General features: G+C 40.4%; 2 protein-coding genes across 4 annotated transcripts in view; both read right to left on the bottom strand.

Annotated features, from left to right (window-relative positions):
• Positions 1-3,102: 3,102 nt before the first annotated feature.
• ccdc40 (coiled-coil domain 40 molecular ruler complex subunit) lies at positions 3,103-15,365 on the bottom strand. The gene is made up of 19 exons (XM_030421330.1): positions 15,222-15,365; positions 14,791-14,939; positions 14,558-14,627; positions 14,167-14,300; positions 13,246-13,329; positions 12,573-12,792; positions 10,445-10,602; positions 10,218-10,340; positions 9,225-9,346; positions 8,727-8,970; positions 8,412-8,594; positions 7,314-7,559; positions 6,965-7,178; positions 6,514-6,683; positions 6,336-6,427; positions 6,025-6,142; positions 4,503-4,691; positions 4,259-4,417; positions 3,103-3,591 (listed from the first exon to the last, which is right to left on the bottom strand). The coding sequence occupies exons 2-19, from the start codon at positions 14,911-14,913 to the stop codon at positions 3,334-3,336; spliced, it is 2,907 nt and encodes a 968-aa protein (XP_030277190.1). The 5' UTR covers positions 14,914-14,939; positions 15,222-15,365; the 3' UTR covers positions 3,103-3,333.
• Positions 15,366-16,129: 764 nt separating this feature from the next.
• Positions 16,130-20,807, bottom strand: part of LOC115583484 (testis-expressed protein 2-like) — a 31,691-nt gene continuing 27,013 nt past the window's right edge. For 2 of the 3 annotated variants that reach the window (XM_030420375.1, XM_030420386.1), the window contains exons 10-13: positions 19,899-20,012; positions 19,450-19,659; positions 18,873-18,993; positions 16,130-18,191 (exon numbers count right to left, since the gene is read on the bottom strand). In XM_030420375.1, the coding sequence (XP_030276235.1) occupies positions 18,072-18,191; positions 18,873-18,993; positions 19,450-19,659; positions 19,899-20,012 (565 nt within the window). In that variant the 3' untranslated portion in view covers positions 16,130-18,071. The remainder of the gene's footprint in view (positions 18,192-18,872; positions 18,994-19,449; positions 19,660-19,898; positions 20,013-20,807) is intronic. The other variant, XM_030420395.1, reaches the window with a different exon arrangement.

Here is a 20,807-nt window from a genome sequence, read left to right as displayed (position 1 = left end):
CACAACCAGGGACTTCCCCGCGGTACGTCTACGATAACGTACGAGGAAAAAGTGCAGTAATTAAAATACGAGCAGGTGGAACAACTGAAAAACATCTTCATATCCACTTCCTCAGATATTTAGCTGCACCGGAGGAAGGGAATAAGAACATGGTCATTTCACCGCAAAGTGCTCCTCCACAAAATACATGACCTCACTGCGGGGGGAAAACACGACGCATACTGATTTACTACATGTTCACTAAGGCGGTGACCTCATGAATACCAAAGCCTTCTACAGGGAGATCAACTATGACTGACAGGGCTGGAGGGAAAACACACCAGCCTGGTTAAGTCCTTAACAGAGTGTGAACAGGCCCTCTTGACTTCAAGATGAGCACAAACTTTCTTTGTATGAGAAAAATACATTTTAATGCTAACAAGCAGTTGCAGTTTATGTACTGACTTAAGTTTTCTGAATAAAGTGGAGAGAAGAAAACACGCAAAGAAGTTGAGGTGTTCCTTGCTTGAAACCCACTGAAATGTTATTTTCTTGGTGATTGTGTCTTATGGTAAGTGTGATAAGACATTCTGACCACCAGCTGATGGGGTGTAGTTTTGGCGTAAGTCATTAAAACAATATAAATGAGGTCAAACAATGAATGAACAAGCCGCTCTCAGAGGAAAATACATTTTCCAGAACACAGTTTGAAGTTTCTCTTCTGATTAAAATGTGTTCCCCAAAACTACATGGCACGCCTTTAAGGTTTGAGATTGTGATTTTTTTTGCAGTGTAGCTCCTTAAAGTGAGTCTATGTAACTTTTGCACAAGTGCAGCCATTGTTACCAAATATAGCAAGAACATAATCATCTGAAAAGTACCGCAACAGTAACAAAGGCATAATCCCTGTCAGTGAATTGACTCAGTAGTGTGAGGTACATCAGCAGCCCATCTGAAGTTTGCCAACCTTTGTATCAACAAGCTTCTGGTCACAATAGAGTATGAGAAGGTGTATTTTATTTCTTATGAACTCAAGAAAATTGCTGTTTCTTCTCTCAGTCTGTTTCAATTTGTAATCCAGTCACCACAAATGAACCCATCTCTGGGCTGGACCTGGTTTCGATCCAAGGAGTAGCTTGGCATTATTATTTGACTGCGAAGGTTCACAAGTTTCCTCAAAAGATGACGAGGAAGTTGAAATAGTAGACGGCCCAGGTAAACAATTCAAAATGGCCAGTATTTACATGTGCTTTTCATTTGCATTAGGATAATGTATGCTAAGATGATAAAACGTGGACCTGTAACTTTGCCTAAAGATACGAGCAACATCAAGGAAATGCATAGTATCTATAATAATGTATCATATGTAACCCTATCCCCTCAGTGAGGGTGGATTTGTTGTCTCCGAGTTTACATGTATGTCAGATATTTAGGTGAGAAAAGCGTGAGAAGGAGTAAAAGGAGCCGCAGTTCTTTGTATTAGCTGCCTGTTATGCCCTGCTCCCCCGGGTGCTGTGGAAAACCCAGCACGACAGCCACAGCATGAGATGGAGCCGGTTCCACAGCATTACACGCACAAGGTTTGTTGGTCACCCTTACAGTAGCATTGTACGTGTAAGTGTTGAAATCGCTTGACGTACATCATACGTGATGCCGTCAAGGACACAATCTTGGGTCAGCTCTGTAAAACTGTCAAATATTGTTGCATAATTGGCATATGTTATTAATCTCAGGGCAGACATGGTGTCGTAAGAGTTCACACGACTTGAATAGAAGTAATTTCCAGTGTCAATCATGATAGCTGTGATTACCTTGGTTCCAAAGCACGGTCAAAATAATCTCCACCCATGGTAGATATGCAGAAGCTGCGTTTTATGATGCACTCCCACAGATAAATCACACCAAACACCATAGTAATTAAAACATATTACAGATTCCAGCTCTAATTGATTTCAAGTAATTAAACAGAATAATATGGTCCTATCTCGTCAGCTACAGTTTACTGTATGTTAAGTAATTTCCATGTACCCAGAGTCCTTTGTTCCTAGGGCCCTACGTTCCCAGAGCTATATGGCACATGACAGGAACATGACAAATGTTTTTTATTCCCATGGTTCTATGTTCCCCAGTTACATGTGTGGTCTCCCAGGGCCCTATGTGTCCAAGGTACTATGTTCCCCAACAGGATTGCCTGGACACAATAGGAAGGTGAATGTGCTTTAGCAGAGTATTGAACTGGGAACATTGGACCCTGATAACATAAGACTCTGGGAACATCAGACCTTGGAAACTAAGGCTTGGGAACGTAGAACCCTAGAAACATAGGAGCCTGGGAGCATACAATTTTTTATTTATTTTTTTTTGTTAAGATTTTTTCTGGCATAGACACCTTTATTAAGCAGTAGACAGATAGGAAATATGGGAAAGAGAGGGGATGTGACATGCAGCAAAGGACCTCCGGCCGGAATCAAACCGGGGTCAGCTGCGTATGTGGCATGCGCTCTAACCACTCGACCACCTGCGCGCCTGGGAGCATACATTTAGAGCCTTTGGAACATAAGAGTTTGAAAACTTAGGGCCCTGGGAACGTAGGATCTTGGATTATTGATAGGCTCCCCAAAATGTGTGGAATGTGCTGTGTCCACTCCAGCTCTCTGTGGACCAACACCGGGTCAAAGCAAATCATTTGATAACATAATCATGTCGTTGTAAAGGATAGGGAGAAAGGACAAAGTAATACAGCATATCCCTAACACCCTTTCTCAACATATTCTGGGGTGGGAGTGAAACCACAGAGGCCCCAGACTTCCAATCAACCATCCAGATATATCAATAGTTTTTAAAAATCAGAAAATGAGACATTTAACATCAATGAAATATGATCATATTGACCTGGCATAGGATTTAAAGAGCTAAACCGTGCTGCTGTCTTCCCTTTATTTAGCAACTGAACACATAAAATGTTTATGAGCTTAAAGTTTCAGTTATCTAGTTTTCTTGTCATTGCTGCACTAATGGTTTGGACAACGTCACTGGCAACCCTTCATGTGTTCAACTAACCTTTTATCTTTTGAAAGTTTCCATACCGGGAACTGGATTGAAAAATTCAAACACTCAGAGGAATTGAGTTATTGAATTCAATGTTTATTCATTACACTGTTTCACAATCAATACGTCAATCAGAACATTAACATTAAACATTACAAAATAATAACCTCTCCTTCTTCTCAGGTCAACAAGCTCACAATTAATCTTTCCCTCTCATCTCCAACTAATTCTTACTTCCATTTCCACTCAGCACTTCTTCTCCTGTTCTCACTACAGCACTATGGTACACTACAGTATATCCTCCCCTCACTCTGGGGGTGTCTCCTGTTCCAGGGCCTGTGTGCGTGCTGCAAGTGCTTGTGACACCCTGCGGAGGGTTCCCTGATGCTGGGGGAACTCCTCACCCACGCGGTGCAAGATGGTGCTGGTAGCGTGCACACGCTCCATCTGGCGCTGCAGAGCAGCTCCGATGGATTGACTGGTGGACAAGGCTTGGTAGCTGCCCCGACACACCTCCTGCAGCTTCTTGGACCGGCTCTGTAGAGTCACTAGGTGGTTAAATTTCTAGAGGGAGGGGAGGATGAAGAATGAGTGTGGATATGCTTTGTCCTTTCACATGTTAAAAAACATACACAGGGGGTGGAGGTGGTGAGTAGTTTTTTCTGGTATTCTTGTCATGTGGGAGTGGTTTTCATGAGTGGAAACTGTGACGCCCAAGTCAGAGTTACTGGCAGAGGGCGGTGCATATTTATATTGTGAATAGAGACTGGATTGACACATACCAATGATCAATTATTTCGTTGATAGCTTCAACAATTACGGCAGTGTACTTGTATTGTATTTAAAGACAGCAAAGAGTCAGTAACACATAGAGCTGAACAATTAATCAAAATATGAACAAAATCACAGTGTGGACAAATGCAATATCCAAAATCTCCGGAGCTGCATTTTTTCGATAAAGGTATTATATGTCAGGGCATCCTTTTATAAATAAGGCGTTGTGGTGCTTCAGAGATGCTCTGGCCTGCAAATCATATGCTTCAGCAGTACAAACCCCAGCAAAAAACACATCATTTTTATATAATTTCTTCAATGAAAATCAAATGCAAAAATTACCACTTCCACTACAATCGAGACTCATATTGCGATATATGTATTTTTACAAAACATTGGTATGGATTGGCATTTAATATGTTGTCAGGCAGTACACTGTATAGTATTTGCTCCTCACCGCGTGTTTGGTGTCCTGGAGGTTTTCGATGTCAGGGCCAAGGTTGCAGTTGGTGCCACACAGTTCTATCAGGTGCCGCTTCTGCTGCGTCAGCCTGTCGCTCAGGCTCACCTTGCTCTCATGTAGTTCCCTGATCTTCTGCTCCCACTCTTCCACATGCTTAAGATCATACATACTGCATATAAGATAACTGTGCAACATGCTTCAGACACATGTGCAGATATGGATTATCAAAGTCTCCTACACTGTTTGCGTTCTTAATCTTGCGCTTCAGGCCCTGTAATTTGAGGTTCGGCCCACCCTTCGTAACCTTTTTGTTGGAGCTGAAGAGCATGGCCTCCCTGCGCAGGACGAGGGTCTCCCGTCTGGCAACTGTTGCTTCACTCTCTCTCTGCAGCTTCTCCGACTGCTTCATTATCCGGCTTAGTCGCACCTGCGAAGACACACATGGAGTCGAAACGTATCAAAACAAGCTGAGTAAACATGATTAAGGCATGCATATCATAACTAGGCCAGGATGTCTTATTGATTTACCTTTTGAAAGTACTTCAAAGGCCCAGCTATTCCTTTCTGCTCACTTTAAATGTTTGCTGTATCTCAACCACTATGATATTGTTTTGGATGCTATTTTATGTAATAGGCCTTTATGTACCTGAGATTAAATGTACCAAAATAGTGCTTGAAAAAGAACGTCTGAGCTCCTAACAAGGTGTATATTCAAATATTTGATATGCTTTTGATTTGACAGTCATTAAATAATGAAATAAAGTGTTGTTATTATGTGAAAGCGTCATACATATATTTTAGATGAATGAGATGTACACATTTTGAAATAACATCACATAAACAAAATTGTAATTGTATGCAAGTTACATGGGGCGAGGGTTGCTACGCAGAAGATAACATCAACAAATGTTGTGACTGGCTCTCTCTCTCTGTTTCTTTTAAATAAAATGCGAGGTGACAGGTTGACAATAGATCTCCAATACCACTTTCACACCCCTCTCTTGCTTTTGCGAGCAATGTGAATTTATATTATTGGGCTTTAGTTCCTGGTTAATTACCCCTGCAGTAGTCATGCCTCCGGTTTGGTGATGTGACCACAACACCTGAGTGAACATGCTTATTTACTCTCCTTTTCAAGTGTGATGCTATGCTATGTGTTGAAGTTAAGGCTGTTGGCTTTTACTCATATCTTTCCATCCATCTCTGTCAAGCAGCACTTGAACATTGTTCAGTCATCGCTGAGTCTGAAAGGGAGACTGTAAAAGACATTTTAAAAAGTAACCGCTGTTAGTGGCTTCCATGTGGTCTGAGCCTCGCCAGCTGCCTGATCAGTACTGCACATGTGCAACTCTCTCAAAAGAGATGAGAAAGAAGCACGATGTCCCACTCCTTAGCAACTTCTGTTATCAACTCCAGAAAAAAAAACACATGTCCAATGTCCAATGTCCAAACATTATTGACTAAGACTTGTTAAAACAAGTTTAACATTCACTGGATGTATTCTATATGATCTGCTGCTTTCTTCTCTTCCTTGATCTTCCGGCATGGTTGTGATGACAAAGGGGACACACAAGGGGGAAAGAAACAGAAAGGCTAACTCGTCCACTGGCAATATGAACAGAGTTCAATGTAAAAGTGCTTTATTTTTACTGCCTCTGTGTACATACCTGTAAGCACATACATAGGCAAACAATTGGACGACAGCTCAAGCTTTCCATTGGTCTAATACACGTGACTCATATTGTGTGCAGTGTGTTCACCTCCATACGGTGTATCTCAGCCTTCATCGCCTGGATGTCTCCCTTCACCTCTGAGTCCACAACTGAACGTGTCTCTTTGATAAGCTCGGCCTTCTTCTGCCACAGCATGATCTGCTTCCTGTTGGCCACATGCACACAACAAAGGAATGAGCTGTTTACGTAGGATGGAAGAAATCACCAAACCAGACTGATATGAGCTGTCAATACCTGATACCTGTTTTCATTCTTATACATTTGTTTTAATTTAAAAACATCATCAATATTTTACAAGAGTTTGTATGATTGTCATACAGTCATAAAAACAGACTGACTCAGCCTCCACCAGACAGTTGAGGAGCATCTCTTTATCCTTCTGCTTCTTCTCATGTTTCATCTGCATCTCGATCGACTCCCACTCTGCTGCCTGAAAACATGATATCATGTTTTAAGAATCACTATTCAACCGCAGAAAAGAACGATATTAAAAATGAGTAGAATCATGTATCATGCCTTTAGTCTGCGAAGGAAATCTGTCTCCATCAGGGCGTTCTCCTGCTCTAGTGCCATACTGAGCTGTCCCTTCTTGCTCAGCAGGGTGTTGAGCTTCACCCTGTCTCCTTTCAGCATCTTTACATTCTTTTCTAGCTCTGTCTTCTCACGTTGCTCGGCTTCAATCTGACCTGGTGGGGTTGGGGTTGGTTAATAGTAGCTTGTGTATGAGTGCCCAGGTAAGATTTCACTTCAGCATGTTTGATTAGATTTACTCAAAAAACAGCTTATTTAGAGATGTCAGACTGAAGAATAATTCGTTTAAATACCGAAAATTTCACACATAGTTCGATCATTAGGTATGTTGTCTACTAGTTCATGCTCACAAGACGTCTGCTTATAACTTACAGGCAACTGAATTAGCTATTTGTGCATTTGTGTGCTTTTTATAATATATAACTATATTACATACTCTCCAAGAGCATTTTCTTTTGCTGCATGGTAGTGTACTCTGTCTGCAGTTTGAGCATGTTCTTGCGGTTGGCTTCTAACTCATGGGTCAATCCTACTTGAGTCTCCAGTCGTTTCATCCAGAGCCTCTGGTCGCTCTTGATAATCTCTGCCAGCTCTGCAATCTGAGCCATTAACTCCTGTGCCTTGATTTGCAGAGGACTCAGATCCTCGTGCTGGGAATGGAATTACACAGATCGAAAAGGAAGGGTGTGATTTTTATGTCCAATTCCAAAGATAGTTTCTAATGTATTTATATTCCACATAAACAAGACACAACCAGGAATTACTACTTCCCCAGATTCTCTTACCCCAGTGCTGGCTGCGATCTGATAGATTTGTCTGTTGTAGTTGGTGATAGTGGACTGCTTCTGCTTGATGAGGATAATGAAGGAAGAAATCTTAGCCTGGTTGGACGCCAGTAACTTGTTGTAGTTTGCAACCTCCTCATCGAGGGCCTCCTGGGTGATGGCTAGGCCGTCCAGGCGCTGGCTGACCTCGCTGCTCTCCAGTGTCATCGAGGCTACATCGTTCTCCAGCTTCCACAACTGAGAGATCTAAAAAGGGGGGGGGGGGGGGCAATGAGCAGGACAAAAATGTCATGTATTTGTATATCTTATCAATAGCATATCCTACAAGTGTTGCTTGTGCTGTTTTTCAGTGTTCTATCTTCAGCACGTTATATTTCTGCTTTCTTCGTTGCTCCATCAACACTGCTCTCCATGTTCTGTTAGATAATCGTGTGCTAAACAAGCAGTCCCCTGATTAGAAGAATCAGAACACATGAAGTTGAGTTAATTCGCCAGAAGCGTCACTCTGGTATCGAGCCATTTTGGCTTCATGCGCCAATAAGCAGCTTTCATAGGAATTAACGGGCCACTGTCTCCATGGCTGTGTCCAGATATGATTAAATGTCCTTGTTGGAGAGGCATAAAAATAACCCTGGTGATCTCATCAGGGTTATCTCGGCTTGAGATGTCAAATTTGAACAGAAAGGCCGAATAACAAACTATTGTAGGGGAGTTTAAAAAATGTGGGTATTTAACAGGCAGAGGAGGTCTTGTTAAAGATTCTATCGTGTTGCATAATTGGGAATGTGGGATCCAGCTTTTTGAATGTGATCTATAACAGAGAATACACATTTGGATATCTTCTGTCTCTGTTTCTTTGGAACTCTACATGTTTATGGAAGTGCATTATTAATCGGTGAAATATTTCTTTAAATAAGACAAGTCCAGTTTGAAACTGGACATCTTTAAAACTTAATGTTTGTATTGAATAATTTGATAATGTACCTTGTACCTGCTGACTGAATGGCGGATAACCTTCTCACGAGGCTTTCCAACAACCTGAAACTTTCATTAAAAAACACTGAATGCTTTGTTTAACCTACTAAATCCCGTCTTTACCTTCTCCTTCTTGAGTGCGGCTGTTTGGCTGGTGAGCTTTTGGGAGTACTTGGCAGCCCTGTTGTGGGTGAGCTTCTGCTGCATGTAGGTCATGATCTTGTCCTCCAACTCCAAACGCCCAGCACTTTCTTTCTCCAACTGCCTCCTCTGATTGTTCACTTCAGCCTGGTAGGTGCTTGTTTCCTAGAATAATAAAGGAAGGAAATTGGAGAGTAGAATGGTGACAGTGGGAAAGAGAAGGCAGAAGGACACTGTAATAGTACACCTCTCCGGATGAATTAGGAGCAGAGCTGTCAAAACAGAAGTTCTGGCTACCGTAGAGAGCCTGGTGAGGGTGCGCTCTGTTTCCTTCAGAGTGCGGAGGCAGGTGCTAAAGTGGGCCTGCAGGGCCTCTTGCTGGGCCTGCTTCTCATTGATCAGCTTTTTATATGTGGCACAGTCCATCTGGGACCCTTTCAACTGCATCGTTAATGTCTCATTTTGCTCTTGCTCTTCAGTGGTGGATTTCTTGTAGCTTTCAATCTCTTTGTCCAGCAAGATCAACTGGTGCTCGACAGTGCTGAGGTACACAAAGACAGCAGTAAAGAATGAATTGACAGATGCTTCTATATTGATTTTTTTTTTACCTTTCTGTTTAAACATCCTACAAATATTATGTTGTGTTTTGACATGTTTTCTACACATATCTGCATATTGGACACATGAATCACATTTGTGGCAGTAATTCCTATTTTCATTTCCCCTCTGTCCTTCAGCCTGAAAAGCAGAGAAAACAATCTGTCAATTTAGAGAGATACCATCCATCGTTCTCACCGCAAGGCCTCCTGCATGGCGCTGAAGGCCTCATCTCGTCTCCCTATTCCCATCAGACTGCTGCTCCACTGCTGCACCAGCTGTTTACGTGCCATTACCAGAGACTCCATTTCCATCTCAGCCTGCACACAGACATGAGTGGACATGTGTCAGGAGATAGGATGTTGTATCATTCTTCACCAAGACTCATAGAAAAAGATAATATGCACAGTATATAAGAGGGTAAGATTTGGTTCAGCAAATCAAAAATATGCTGTTTTGAATGTAGTCAATGTATGGGGGACAACGGGGTACCTTTTTTTGTTTAAATGTAGTTGTGTGAGACAGTCCATCAAATCTAGTCAATACTGTAATGTCATTATAATCCCAAATGCTGTCTTATCTTTGTTGTCTGTTGTCAGTTACTGACTGTACCTGTACTGAATCGACAATTTTTAATCATTGTTTGATGAATGTTAAAAAAAATGCACAAACTCTTTAAGGGGTATACTGGTACTTTCAAACCTGGGCCCAATATCTAAATGTTTGGGTGTGTGAATGATTCATACCAAAGATTTTGGAACTGGGCCTGTAACTAACCTTACCTGGCGGCCTCTAAACAGCAGCAATAACAGTCTTCAACTCAGACTCATGTTTCCACCATTATCTTCTTGTCTAACTTTTCAGATGGGGATTATTTACCAATGTCTTCTTTACAACCAGTGGTCCCCAAGTGATCAGATAATATATGAATGCAACTTTAATCTTGAAAAATTCCTGTCCATAAATGCAAATGGTTATAGATGGGGTGGAAGATTTTGGAGAAAGATAGTAGAAGGTTGTCACACACTGAATATGTGGTAATGAGACCCAACAATAATCTGTCTTCATCCAAGGATTATTATCACCACCTTTTATAGAAGCACAGCTTTATAGGATTTGCTTGGTTATTAAAGGCACGTTCGACTTACAGACGTACTACATACTGTCTTACGCCATAATACATGTAGTTACCTCAAAAAGAGCCTCTTTGGCTGCCTGTGTCTCCTTTGCTTGAGCGCTGGTCTGGGCGTCATACATGGCAATCTGCTGCGTCAGCCTCTCCAAGTCCTTTGTTAGACGCTCTACATACAAATCCTGACAACACAGGAGTATTTCCAATCAATCCCAGTGTATTAATCAATGATAAAACCTGAAACAGTCAAAGAATCAAGAAATGTGCCAGACTTGAGCCTGTCCACCTGCTTCAATTTCTGCTCCTCGGCCTGGGTCTTCTCGGCTCCCACTTTGTGTTTGGCGTTCTTCATGGCTTTCACATTAGAGCGCAGATCTTCACTGAGTCCTTGTGTGAACACGAGATGCTGGTTCAGGTTGTCGAGTTCAGCCTGCAGCTGGGACACTATAAAGAAAGGTACACAGGAGTTAACATTAACACTGCTCAAACCTGTAGTTCGAAAACATGGACTGACACAGGTGCTGTCATGTTGTTTTTCAATCAGTACTATATATACAGTGCCTTGCAAAAGTATTCACCCCCCTTGAACTTTTCCACATTTTGTCACGTTTAAACCACAAATGTAAATACATTTTATGGGATTTTTTGTGATAGATCAACACAAAGTGGTGGACAGCAATTTTCAAGTCTTGCCAGAGATTCTCAAGTTGATTTAGGTCTGGACTTTGACTGGGCCATTCTAACACATGCATATTCTTTGATCTAACCCATTCTATTGTATTGGTCCTCTTCCAATAAGTCCTGTATTTGGCTCCATCCACCATCCCATCAACTCAGACCGGCTTCACTGTCCCTGCTGAAGAAAAGCATCCCCACAGCATGATGCTGCCACCACCATGTTTCTTGGTGGGGATGGTGTGTTCAGGGTGATGTGCAGTGTTAGTTTTCTGCCACACATAGCGTTTTGCATTTAGGCCAAAAACGTCAATTTTGGTCTCATCTGACCAGAGCACCTTCCTCCACATGTTTGTTGTGCCCCCCACATGGCTTGTGGCAAACTGCATGGCTTTGTTTCAACAATGGCTCTCTTCTTGCCACTCTTCCATAAAGGCCCGATTTGTGGAGTGCATGACTAATAGTTGTCCTGTGGACAGATTCTCCCACCTCAGCTGTGGATCTCTGCAGCTCCTCCAGAGTTATCATGGGCCTCTTGGCTGCTTCTCTGATCAATGCTGTCTTTGCCCGGTCTGTCAGTTTAGGTGGATGGCCATGTCTTGGTAGGTTTGCAATTGTGCCATACTCTTTCCATTTTCAGGTGATGGATTTAACAGTGCTCTGTGAGATGTTCAAAGCTTGGGATATTTTTTCATATCCTAATCATGTTTTAAACTTCTCCACAACTTTATCCCTGACCTGTCTGTTCCTTGGGCTTAATGATGCTGTTTGTTCACTAATGTTCTCTAGCAAACCTCTGAGTCCTTCACAGATCAGCTGTATTTACACCAAGATTAGATTACACACAGGTGGACTCCATTTACTAATTAGGTGACTTCTGAAGGCAACTGGTTGCACTGGATTTTATTTAAGGGTATTAGAGTAAAGGGGGGTGAATACTTTTACACACCGCACTTTTCTGTTTTTTATTTGTAGAAAAAAAAAATTATTAAAAATTAAAACCATGTATCATTTTCCTTCCACTTCACAATTATGCACCACTTTGTGTTGGTCTATCACATAAAATCCCAATAGAAAACATTTACATTTGTGGTTAAAATGTGACAAAATGTGGAAAAGTTCAAAGGGGTGAATACTTTTGCAAGGCACTGTATCCAACTGACAAAACTACAGTTTTAAACCGATTATATCTAAGGCTTTACTGTTCAATCCTTTACACAAAAATGTGATCCTGAGATCTACGTATAATTGAATTTAATTCAATTCAATAAACTTTACATTACAATTTGAACTGATATAGTTTAATTATGTTGCAGCAAAATCAGGACAAATGTGTTTAAATCCAAATGGCTTCTACAAAGGCAATCAATTTCTGCAGCTGTGTCCCTTTCAGAGATTTATTTATCATCAGAAGCAGAACAAGAAAAGTCACGACAGGCTGGAAAACTCCAATTTGTGAGGTAATATGCTCTAATATGATCTCCTGCTCTAATAGGAATATGATCTCCTGCACAGACATATGTGCGTAAGTCTATGCAGAGCTCGTAATTGTATAATATTTACAAAATTATTTAATTATTTGTAATATTTTGCTCATATTTCCATACCTATTCTTAAACATAAGAAGTATCATACATAAGAATCATCATGGGTTAAATCAACCACAATCAACGCTGTTGATTAAAGTTTTAAGTAAATGGTTCAACACAGTTGACCACCAAATTTGAGGCCAGTCTCACCTTCAGCTTTGGCTTTGCTGTCCTGACTGGTCATACGGGTGAACTTGCTCTTCATTTCCTGCAGCTGATCCTGTGCCTGCCGATGTTTGGCTTCAGCCTGTTCCTTGGATAGACGACGGTCCTCCAGCTTGGCCCGAAGTCTAGCCAACCGCTTGTGAAGCCTAGAATTCTCTAATTCTATCTCCTGTATATGGCTGGCATCTGACTTCTCCAGTGCCCGCTGAGGCAGTGAAAGAGAGAGCACAATCAGAGAACAAATCCTCAAGACTTTATAAATATATCAGACAGTCTCTGTTTTATTCTGGTTTGCTGATACCTACACATTATTTTTGGAATACATTTTGTGCCAGTTTCAGAAGTTTGGTGATTTAATCAGTTTGTTATCATTTTAATGCTGGATACAAAATAAAGAAGTGCAAATATAGTACGTATATATATATATATATATATATATATATATGTATATATATATATATATATATATATATATATATACACACACAATTCAACAGCACCATCTTCTGGACACACTGAGACCCCATAGATGTAAAGTGATGACATGTTTACCAGTATGGTTATGTGAACTACATACTCTTTAGTACTAAAAGAGCAAACAAACAAACAACTTCAAAAAAGCAGAGATGATATTAGTTGTTGAAGAATAGCAGCCCACCTTTTCCTTCAGGGCAAGGTTGACCCTCTCCAGCTGCTTTTTGAGCTGGATGGTCAGAGCAGCTTGGTGCCGTTTTACCAGAGGCTGTCAACAGATCAAACATGGCATCAATGACATAATATAATGTCTATAAACTCACTGTGCTACAGATGTCTATGACTAGAAGCAAATACGTTTCTATTCAGCAATAAAGGGACAGTTCTCTTGAAAATAAAAAATAGACATATTTAATCTAAGTTCTTGACATCTAGTTTGTTCTGATATAAATTGCTGGGTTTTGGAGTTATTGGCCATAGCGATGTCTTCCTCCTCTTGAATTTAATGGAAATAGATGGCACTCTGCTTAAAATATTCAACAGCAGTGTCACTTTAAAGAAATCATGAGCGGGTTACTCAAAATAATCTACAGACCTTGCTGTGAGCAGTTTCAAGTCCGGACTATTTCCTTTCTACCTAGCAAAACCTACCACCCGTATCACTGTGCGGAAGGGAGCTTGTGTCAACTCAAAGATGAGATGCTTGTCTTTGTAAAAACAGGATGTAAACATTAATGGTGTCCTGCTAGGCTGTTGAGTTTTTTGAATGTATCATTTGGTGCTTCGGGCACCACAGGCTGCTTGCCATTTAGTTCCATTACATTCAAGAGAAGGCAGGCATTTCTGTGGCCGATATCTCCAAAATGTGAACACTCACACGAAAACAATCGAGATGGATAAATATCACTACAGGGTGAACTGTCCTTTCAACATTGCTTTGACAGCACACGATAACCTTTAGCTAAGCGCTACCATTGCACGCAACACACAAATGTACCTGACACATAAATAAGACAGTAATACCATTGCCCTCTTTGAGGAGCTGTAAAACAAAATCTAGTCACTTAACCATGATTGCATAAATATTAAAGGAGAAACTACAGACATGTTCAGGGTCAAGAACAATTAACTCTTCCGTCTCCTCCCCCTCTGGCAGTAGCTCCTGATCCTCCATATCATCTGATGCGTCAAGGTGTGAGAGGTTAGGCATCAGTGGCAGCTGAGCAACATTTTCTTGCTCTGAAACACGGACAGTAAAAGATGTTGTTTTAACAATCAACAAATTCACGTCTAATTACAAATAAAGTGGAGTGATGTAGAACTTGTTAATGTGCACTTGGAAGTATTTTGGTCTATCTCTCGCTGTCTTGTAAATGGATATATTTGTGTTTTCCTCCATATGCTGATGTCTGCATTTGTTACCACCATCAGCCAATGTCTGTTTGTCTGTCTGCCTGTCTGTCTATTTGTGGCAGCAAGGGAGTATTCATCCGCACCACTGTAGTCAAGGTTAAGCTGTTGAGTCGGATCCCCATCCTCTGTTCCTGACTGATTCTGTGAACCACCCTGGAACAAAGAAAGAAAGCATGTATGAATGAGTGTGACGATGGTTCAGGGCCAAATATGGAATAAATATTCCACTATGTCCATAAGGAGTTACGTTAATAAAGGAATATAACAGAAAATTGAAACCCTTGAGCAAAACTATTCCTCGGTTGACATGTTGTACCTCTTGAGCAGGTGGAACACTCTCTCCACTGTTCTCTGCTCCCTCGTAACCTCCATCCTGCAGCTCTCTGTCGCTCTCCTCTTCGCTGGGCTGCTCCCCCTCAGCACCTCCAGCGTTCTGCATTGCAGCGGTTGTGGCGAGCGAGTGTTCTAAAGACAGACGGTTAAAGTTTTACAGTTAAGGTTACGGAACAACTGATGAGAAAAACACCGTCTTTCTTCCGGCACATGACTCTCACACGACTCTCTCAAAGCAAACATTAATGCTAACGTCAAACTAACGTTAGCTTAACTAACTCGGCAGGTTTAGCTTGTTAACGTAGCTAAGGAGCACAAACAGAGAGTACTTGTGATAGTGGGAAGCAAACCTTTGCTATTGAACAAATGTTTGAAAAAACTACATTAGTGAATACAATATGGATAATAACTTACTTTATATCGACAACACACGTATAATTTATGGACCACCGTAGAATAAGACAGTAACTGGCAAGCGCCCTGGCGTTGCTAGGCAACCGTAAACTGTCGTTGAGGGAGGCGGAAGAGAGCCGAGAGACCACGCCCCTTCCACTTGGACCTTACGTCGGAAGAGTGATGTACTGTTGACAATATGGGGAGACGAATACCGTTTTGTCCCCGCTTATATGACGTTCGTCAATTTAAAAGATAATTTGTCAGGTCCAGTTATACAATGTGTATGTTAATGGTTTTCGGTGGCCGTTTAACGAGAAGTCACTAACGCGGCAGTTTAGTTTTTATATTGTCGTATTTTCACAGTCTTCTCCTTCATTGGTTTTATGTCAAACTGCGTTTTCCTCATGTTGAAAGCTTCTCTTTAAATTGACAAACATATGTGTAATTCATAGCACAATTCAAGGGGGATAAAACAGTATTTGTCTCTCTCCATTCACTAACATAACATATATTTATGAAATGCGGTCCGATGAGGCAAACCGGAAAGGACTTGACTTGGGCTATAGTCATCTAGTGATGCGCGTTTTCTTACTGGTGGGGAAATAATACAATTATTACCAGTAGTTATAGACATGACTGTAATGCCGTTTGGGTTGTTAGTATATGTTTAACTGGAAATAAAGCATTTCAGATGGAGCTAGTAGGCAGGTTTTTACTTTTCCTACCATCATTTATAATGTCTGTCATCATTGTTCTATCCACCTTACTCTACATCATGCATTAGAAAAATCACATCCCAATAATATATGATAATGAAACACTGACAGAGTTTTATTTCAATCTACAGCAAATCAATGCGTTCTGTGCACATGCAAGATGGGCATCTTCATTCAGGATGCAAAAAGTGAAGCATTAAACAAAGAGGCTTTCATTAACAGAAATTTATTTTTGCTCTATAAATAAGGCAGATACACATAATCACCGAATTTGGCCTTAAAATAACATCATCATTTTAGAAAGTCATTAATAATTCACAGATACAAATCATGGCATGTCTTCATATATCCTCAAATATCTCAGTTCATTCGGTTTTATTCCAAAGTAGACAAAATACAACCACAACCCACCTCATGTAGTCATCCAAAAAAACAAATACTTAACAAAAAAATGAACCAAGGCATAGAGGGAATGACAATCATTCAGAAAAACATCTATTTCGTGTTACAGTGCTTTAGTATCCTACGAGAGAAAACAAAGAATGCGTGTAAACAATGTTAATGCGAGTACTGTAGCACATTTGTAAATATTACCTCACAATGCTTTGTCACTATAGGTTGTGTACCTTTGAGCAGAGAGATCTGGCACTAAAGGCCTAATCAAAGGACTTTGGTTAAAATTAGAAACATGACACGGTTAAAAAGATGTTTTCAGGAAGGGAACCTGCAGATAAGGCTTACCATTCTTGGCGATAGATGCTCTACTATACAGTAAGTACCTTGACTTGATCCCATTTTGTAGGTAAAGTATGGCGGCTTGAGTCTCTTTAAAGCACTGTCATGGATCAAAGTTGGCCATTTAAATTCACTTCCAACGATATTATCATCAACACCATGAAGTATGAATGATTTATAGATAAATACACCACCTGCTACTCCATGAGCAGAACAACTGGATGACACATCTGGAAAAAGACATGAGGAGATAGTGTTTATCATATACAAAACAAAAAGAAAACTTGTACTGGTATTTGTGCAATAATTTCCATACCACAGTCAAACTTTGACTTGGTAAAAACTCCAACAATAACAATAGGAACCAAATACTATTCTTACATACATTCAATAGATGTGTTAAAGGCCTTGTACGTCTCGGACATACAACTTATACAATATCCTTACAAGATCATAGCCTGCGTAGCATTTCTATCATTGCACTTAATGTGTTTGTGTATTTGTCATTCGTATGGAATTTACATAATGAGTGACACTATTTTGTAGATAATGTACCTCTACTCTCAAGCATTATTTCCATACAGACATGGATAAGGGCATCATTGGCATACAAAAAGGAGCTCTTGGCAAATGAAGGGAGGTGTTCAGGGTGTGGTCACAGCACAAACGAATACTGTTAACTGTTAACACCTGAACAGAAGCCGCTGACATAAAGCCACTTAAAAAGGTTTAATGTTTCATAGAGTAAATAAACCTAACATCAAGTATCAGAGCTTTTCCAATAAACTTTTTTTTTTTTTTTTATCCTGCTTTCACTTTATTCTCTCTCTATCACACATGACTCATTCAATATGAAATACCTCCATTTCAACATGTTCTAAATCTCAACTGGAATAAATGGGCTACCATGCTCCATCTCTCTCTCTCTCGCCTTGGCAGAAACGGGTCATCTGCAGGCTGTAAGGTATCTGGTGAATGCTTTCACATCAACGGACATCACAGGACAGCATGTACTTATACATCCCCATACATTCCCCTTATTTACTTAAAGTTACCCTAATTCTGAGTGAAACATCACTCTCTTCACATGTCATGTCATGGGTCTGTGCCATTTTATGAATCCTTCAAAGACAATCACCTTTTCTTCTGGCACGATGAATACTACTGAACAGAGCAGCAAGCAACAGTCTGTCTTTAGTGTTTCCTTGGGGGAGAGTCTACAATGTTCCTTAAAAATTCATATGGTCTCCTCTATAGCGAGTGAATAACCCACTCACTCACTCACTCAGGGAATGTATTTGTATGACAGTAGCGTCTGTCCTATCAACTTTGGCTCCAGTTCCCATTATGAGACTTCATATGCTCTAAGGAATACTGTAAACAATCTTCATGGCTGGCTGGTGCTGTTCCTCTCTGGCTAGAGAGGCTCTGGGTCCACTGCTGAGCTAACCAATGGGCCGCCGGCAGTGCGTTGGTCCATGGCTGAATGCATGATAGTCAGCCATATATCGTCCATGTTTGGCATTACAAAGATTTTCTGAAAGAGGAGAGAGAATGATGGCAGGACAGTGAGTGGTCTCTGTCTATCTTAAGTATTCTTGACACATGTTATGTCTTGAAATTTGACACATGAACGGGAAGCATATAATAGGTAGTGCACAACTTACAAGATCATTCTAGGATCTTATGAATATCATAAAAATGACTAAGTACTTTGAAATTCTTCATGTGTTTAGCATGTATTATTGCTGAACCAGGAGCAGAATATAATTCATCCTTTAAATGTATGACGGTGCACTAATACCATCTTTTACAACATAAAATTATGGCCCAAGTGCAATTAATTTCAATGCAATTTCTGCAGTGGATCACGTGGTGATTTAATCTTTGGTTGAAAGTTTGAATTCTACTTCTGTCTACTGTATACTGTGCTTGTTCATATGTAGGGCTTTAACAAACAAATTGTTCACAAATTACTGAGTACTCATTGAGTCTATAAAATGTCAAAACATTGTACAAAGAAAATGCTCATCACAATTTCCCTAAAGGGATGCCTTCAAATGCCTTTTTTTGTCAACAGTGCATAACTCAAAAATGCTTAATTTGCTGTTATAAATGATAAAGATAAGCATCAAAGTTTTACATTTAAGCAAATGGTTTTTGCCATGGTTTGATCATCTCTAAATAAAAAAAAAAAAATAGAAATGTCTGTTAATACCTGGAATTCCTGGTCCAGTTTTTTCTCTATCCAGTCTGTAACATGAGCCAGAGTGACTTCTCTTTCTCCCAGTTTAGGTCGTGCCTTCAGTTCCAGGTGAGGTGGTGTCCTGAAGCCGTACCTGAAGCAGAAAATGTCGAAAAATGTCATGATTTACTAACAAAAACATCAATAGGAGGTAACAAATGAACACACTGTAGCAATGGCCTGTGGTCACCACCAGTAGAGGGCAGCGATGTATTAAACAAAGTGTCATGTGAAATGTTTTTCAATTAAACATGCAGTTACAGGCGGGAACAAAGGGGAGTTCTTAGTAAAAATATCCTTATTGTGCATTTCTCATAAATAATCCAACTTTATTAGAAATAAAAGTATGTCCCTTGTAACTGTTGACACAAGACAGGAAATTGGATAATTAAGAGTCATCTGAAAGCCATTGCCATCAACAGAGTTGACTGTGTTTTCCATCTTTCCATCAGAAAGATGAGATCATTTGCCACTCCAAAAGACAATGAAATTAATTTAGGACAGCATTCCACAAATTATATAGCAGAGAAACAACACTTCCTTCACGTACCATATTCTGTCAGTGGGTGGAGGGGGTATGTTGACAGCCAGTGTTCCTTGAAGTTCCTGCACTTCCACTGTGAGCAGAAGGGGTGTGTTTGACACTTCCTCCATTTTCTTTTTGATGAACTCAGTTTCTGTGGCCTTCTGGAAGTATTTGGACTTGGTGATCTTGTCCACAAAGCGCATGATCTTGCTGGGTTTGTGGCCTCCAGCCCAACTTTATTCAATAAAAGCAGAGTTACAGCCATGAAATCTAATGATACATGTGTATTTTATCAAAAAATGAGTGTGACATCATTTAATATTGAATTTCTCGCCATGTCTAAACCCTCTGTCTCCTTTGTGACTTTTTCCATAAATGATTATTTTAGATCTTTAAAAAAAAAAAAACATTCCATAATTCTGTCATAATGGAAATTGTTTGAGCACAGATAATGTATATAATGTCATTCTCACCCCTCAGCTCCAACACAGTCATTTGAGAGCTCTGAGGAGTCTTCTTCATCCGATGAGCCTGCACTGGATGACTCTTCATCACTATCAGCTAGGCAGTAAGTGCGTGGCCTGTATCTGAACATGCATAAACAACCACAAATGAATTAGGGTGAACACACACACACACACACACACACACACACACACACACACACACACACACACACACACACACACACACACACACACACACACAAATTCTATGGTACTGTACCAACAAAACAACATACAATAGAGGTGTTGCAGAAGTCATATTGTGCAAACCCATGCCTGCTTACATGCACTAGCATGCAACAAAAAAACTAAAAACAATGTCTTCTGCAGTGATTACATTTTCAGATGTTATCGCATGTGAAACTGAATTCAACTTGTTTCGTAATGGGGACTGGAAGAAATTATTCTCAACAGTCTGGCCTTGAGAGGTACACACTGTGATATATGAATGCGACCTGGTAGACGAGACCATATTAAATTGATCAGTCACACTCATGTAATCACAGAGCGCCAATGACAAGGTTGTGTGATCCAAGAGAACCCTGCTACAGCTGGTAACCATGGCTGCGGTACAAACGTACATGTTCCAAGCCCGATTCTGATACCGAAACACTTTTATTCATAAGAAGTTACAGAAGTGAGGCCTCGACCCCAAACCACGTGTTTCAGGCAGTGCAAAAGCAGTGGTTACTGTGGGAGAGAGTAACTCCCTTTGGCGCGGACTTTGCGCTCTTTCACTTTGCAGACCTTTAAAATACATGGAAATGCTACATTAACAATAAAGGAAAGGCAAAAACCCCAAAAGTATAATATGACCACCTTAATGTGGTGTGGATTGGCTAGTCATTCAGGTTATGTGAATTATGAAAACTAAAT

Source organism: Sparus aurata, chromosome 1 (assembly GCF_900880675.1).
Source record: "Sparus aurata chromosome 1, fSpaAur1.1, whole genome shotgun sequence".
Classification (NCBI taxonomy): domain Eukaryota; kingdom Metazoa; phylum Chordata; class Actinopteri; order Spariformes; family Sparidae; genus Sparus; species Sparus aurata.
This window is presented reverse-complemented; position numbering and strand designations above follow the sequence as displayed.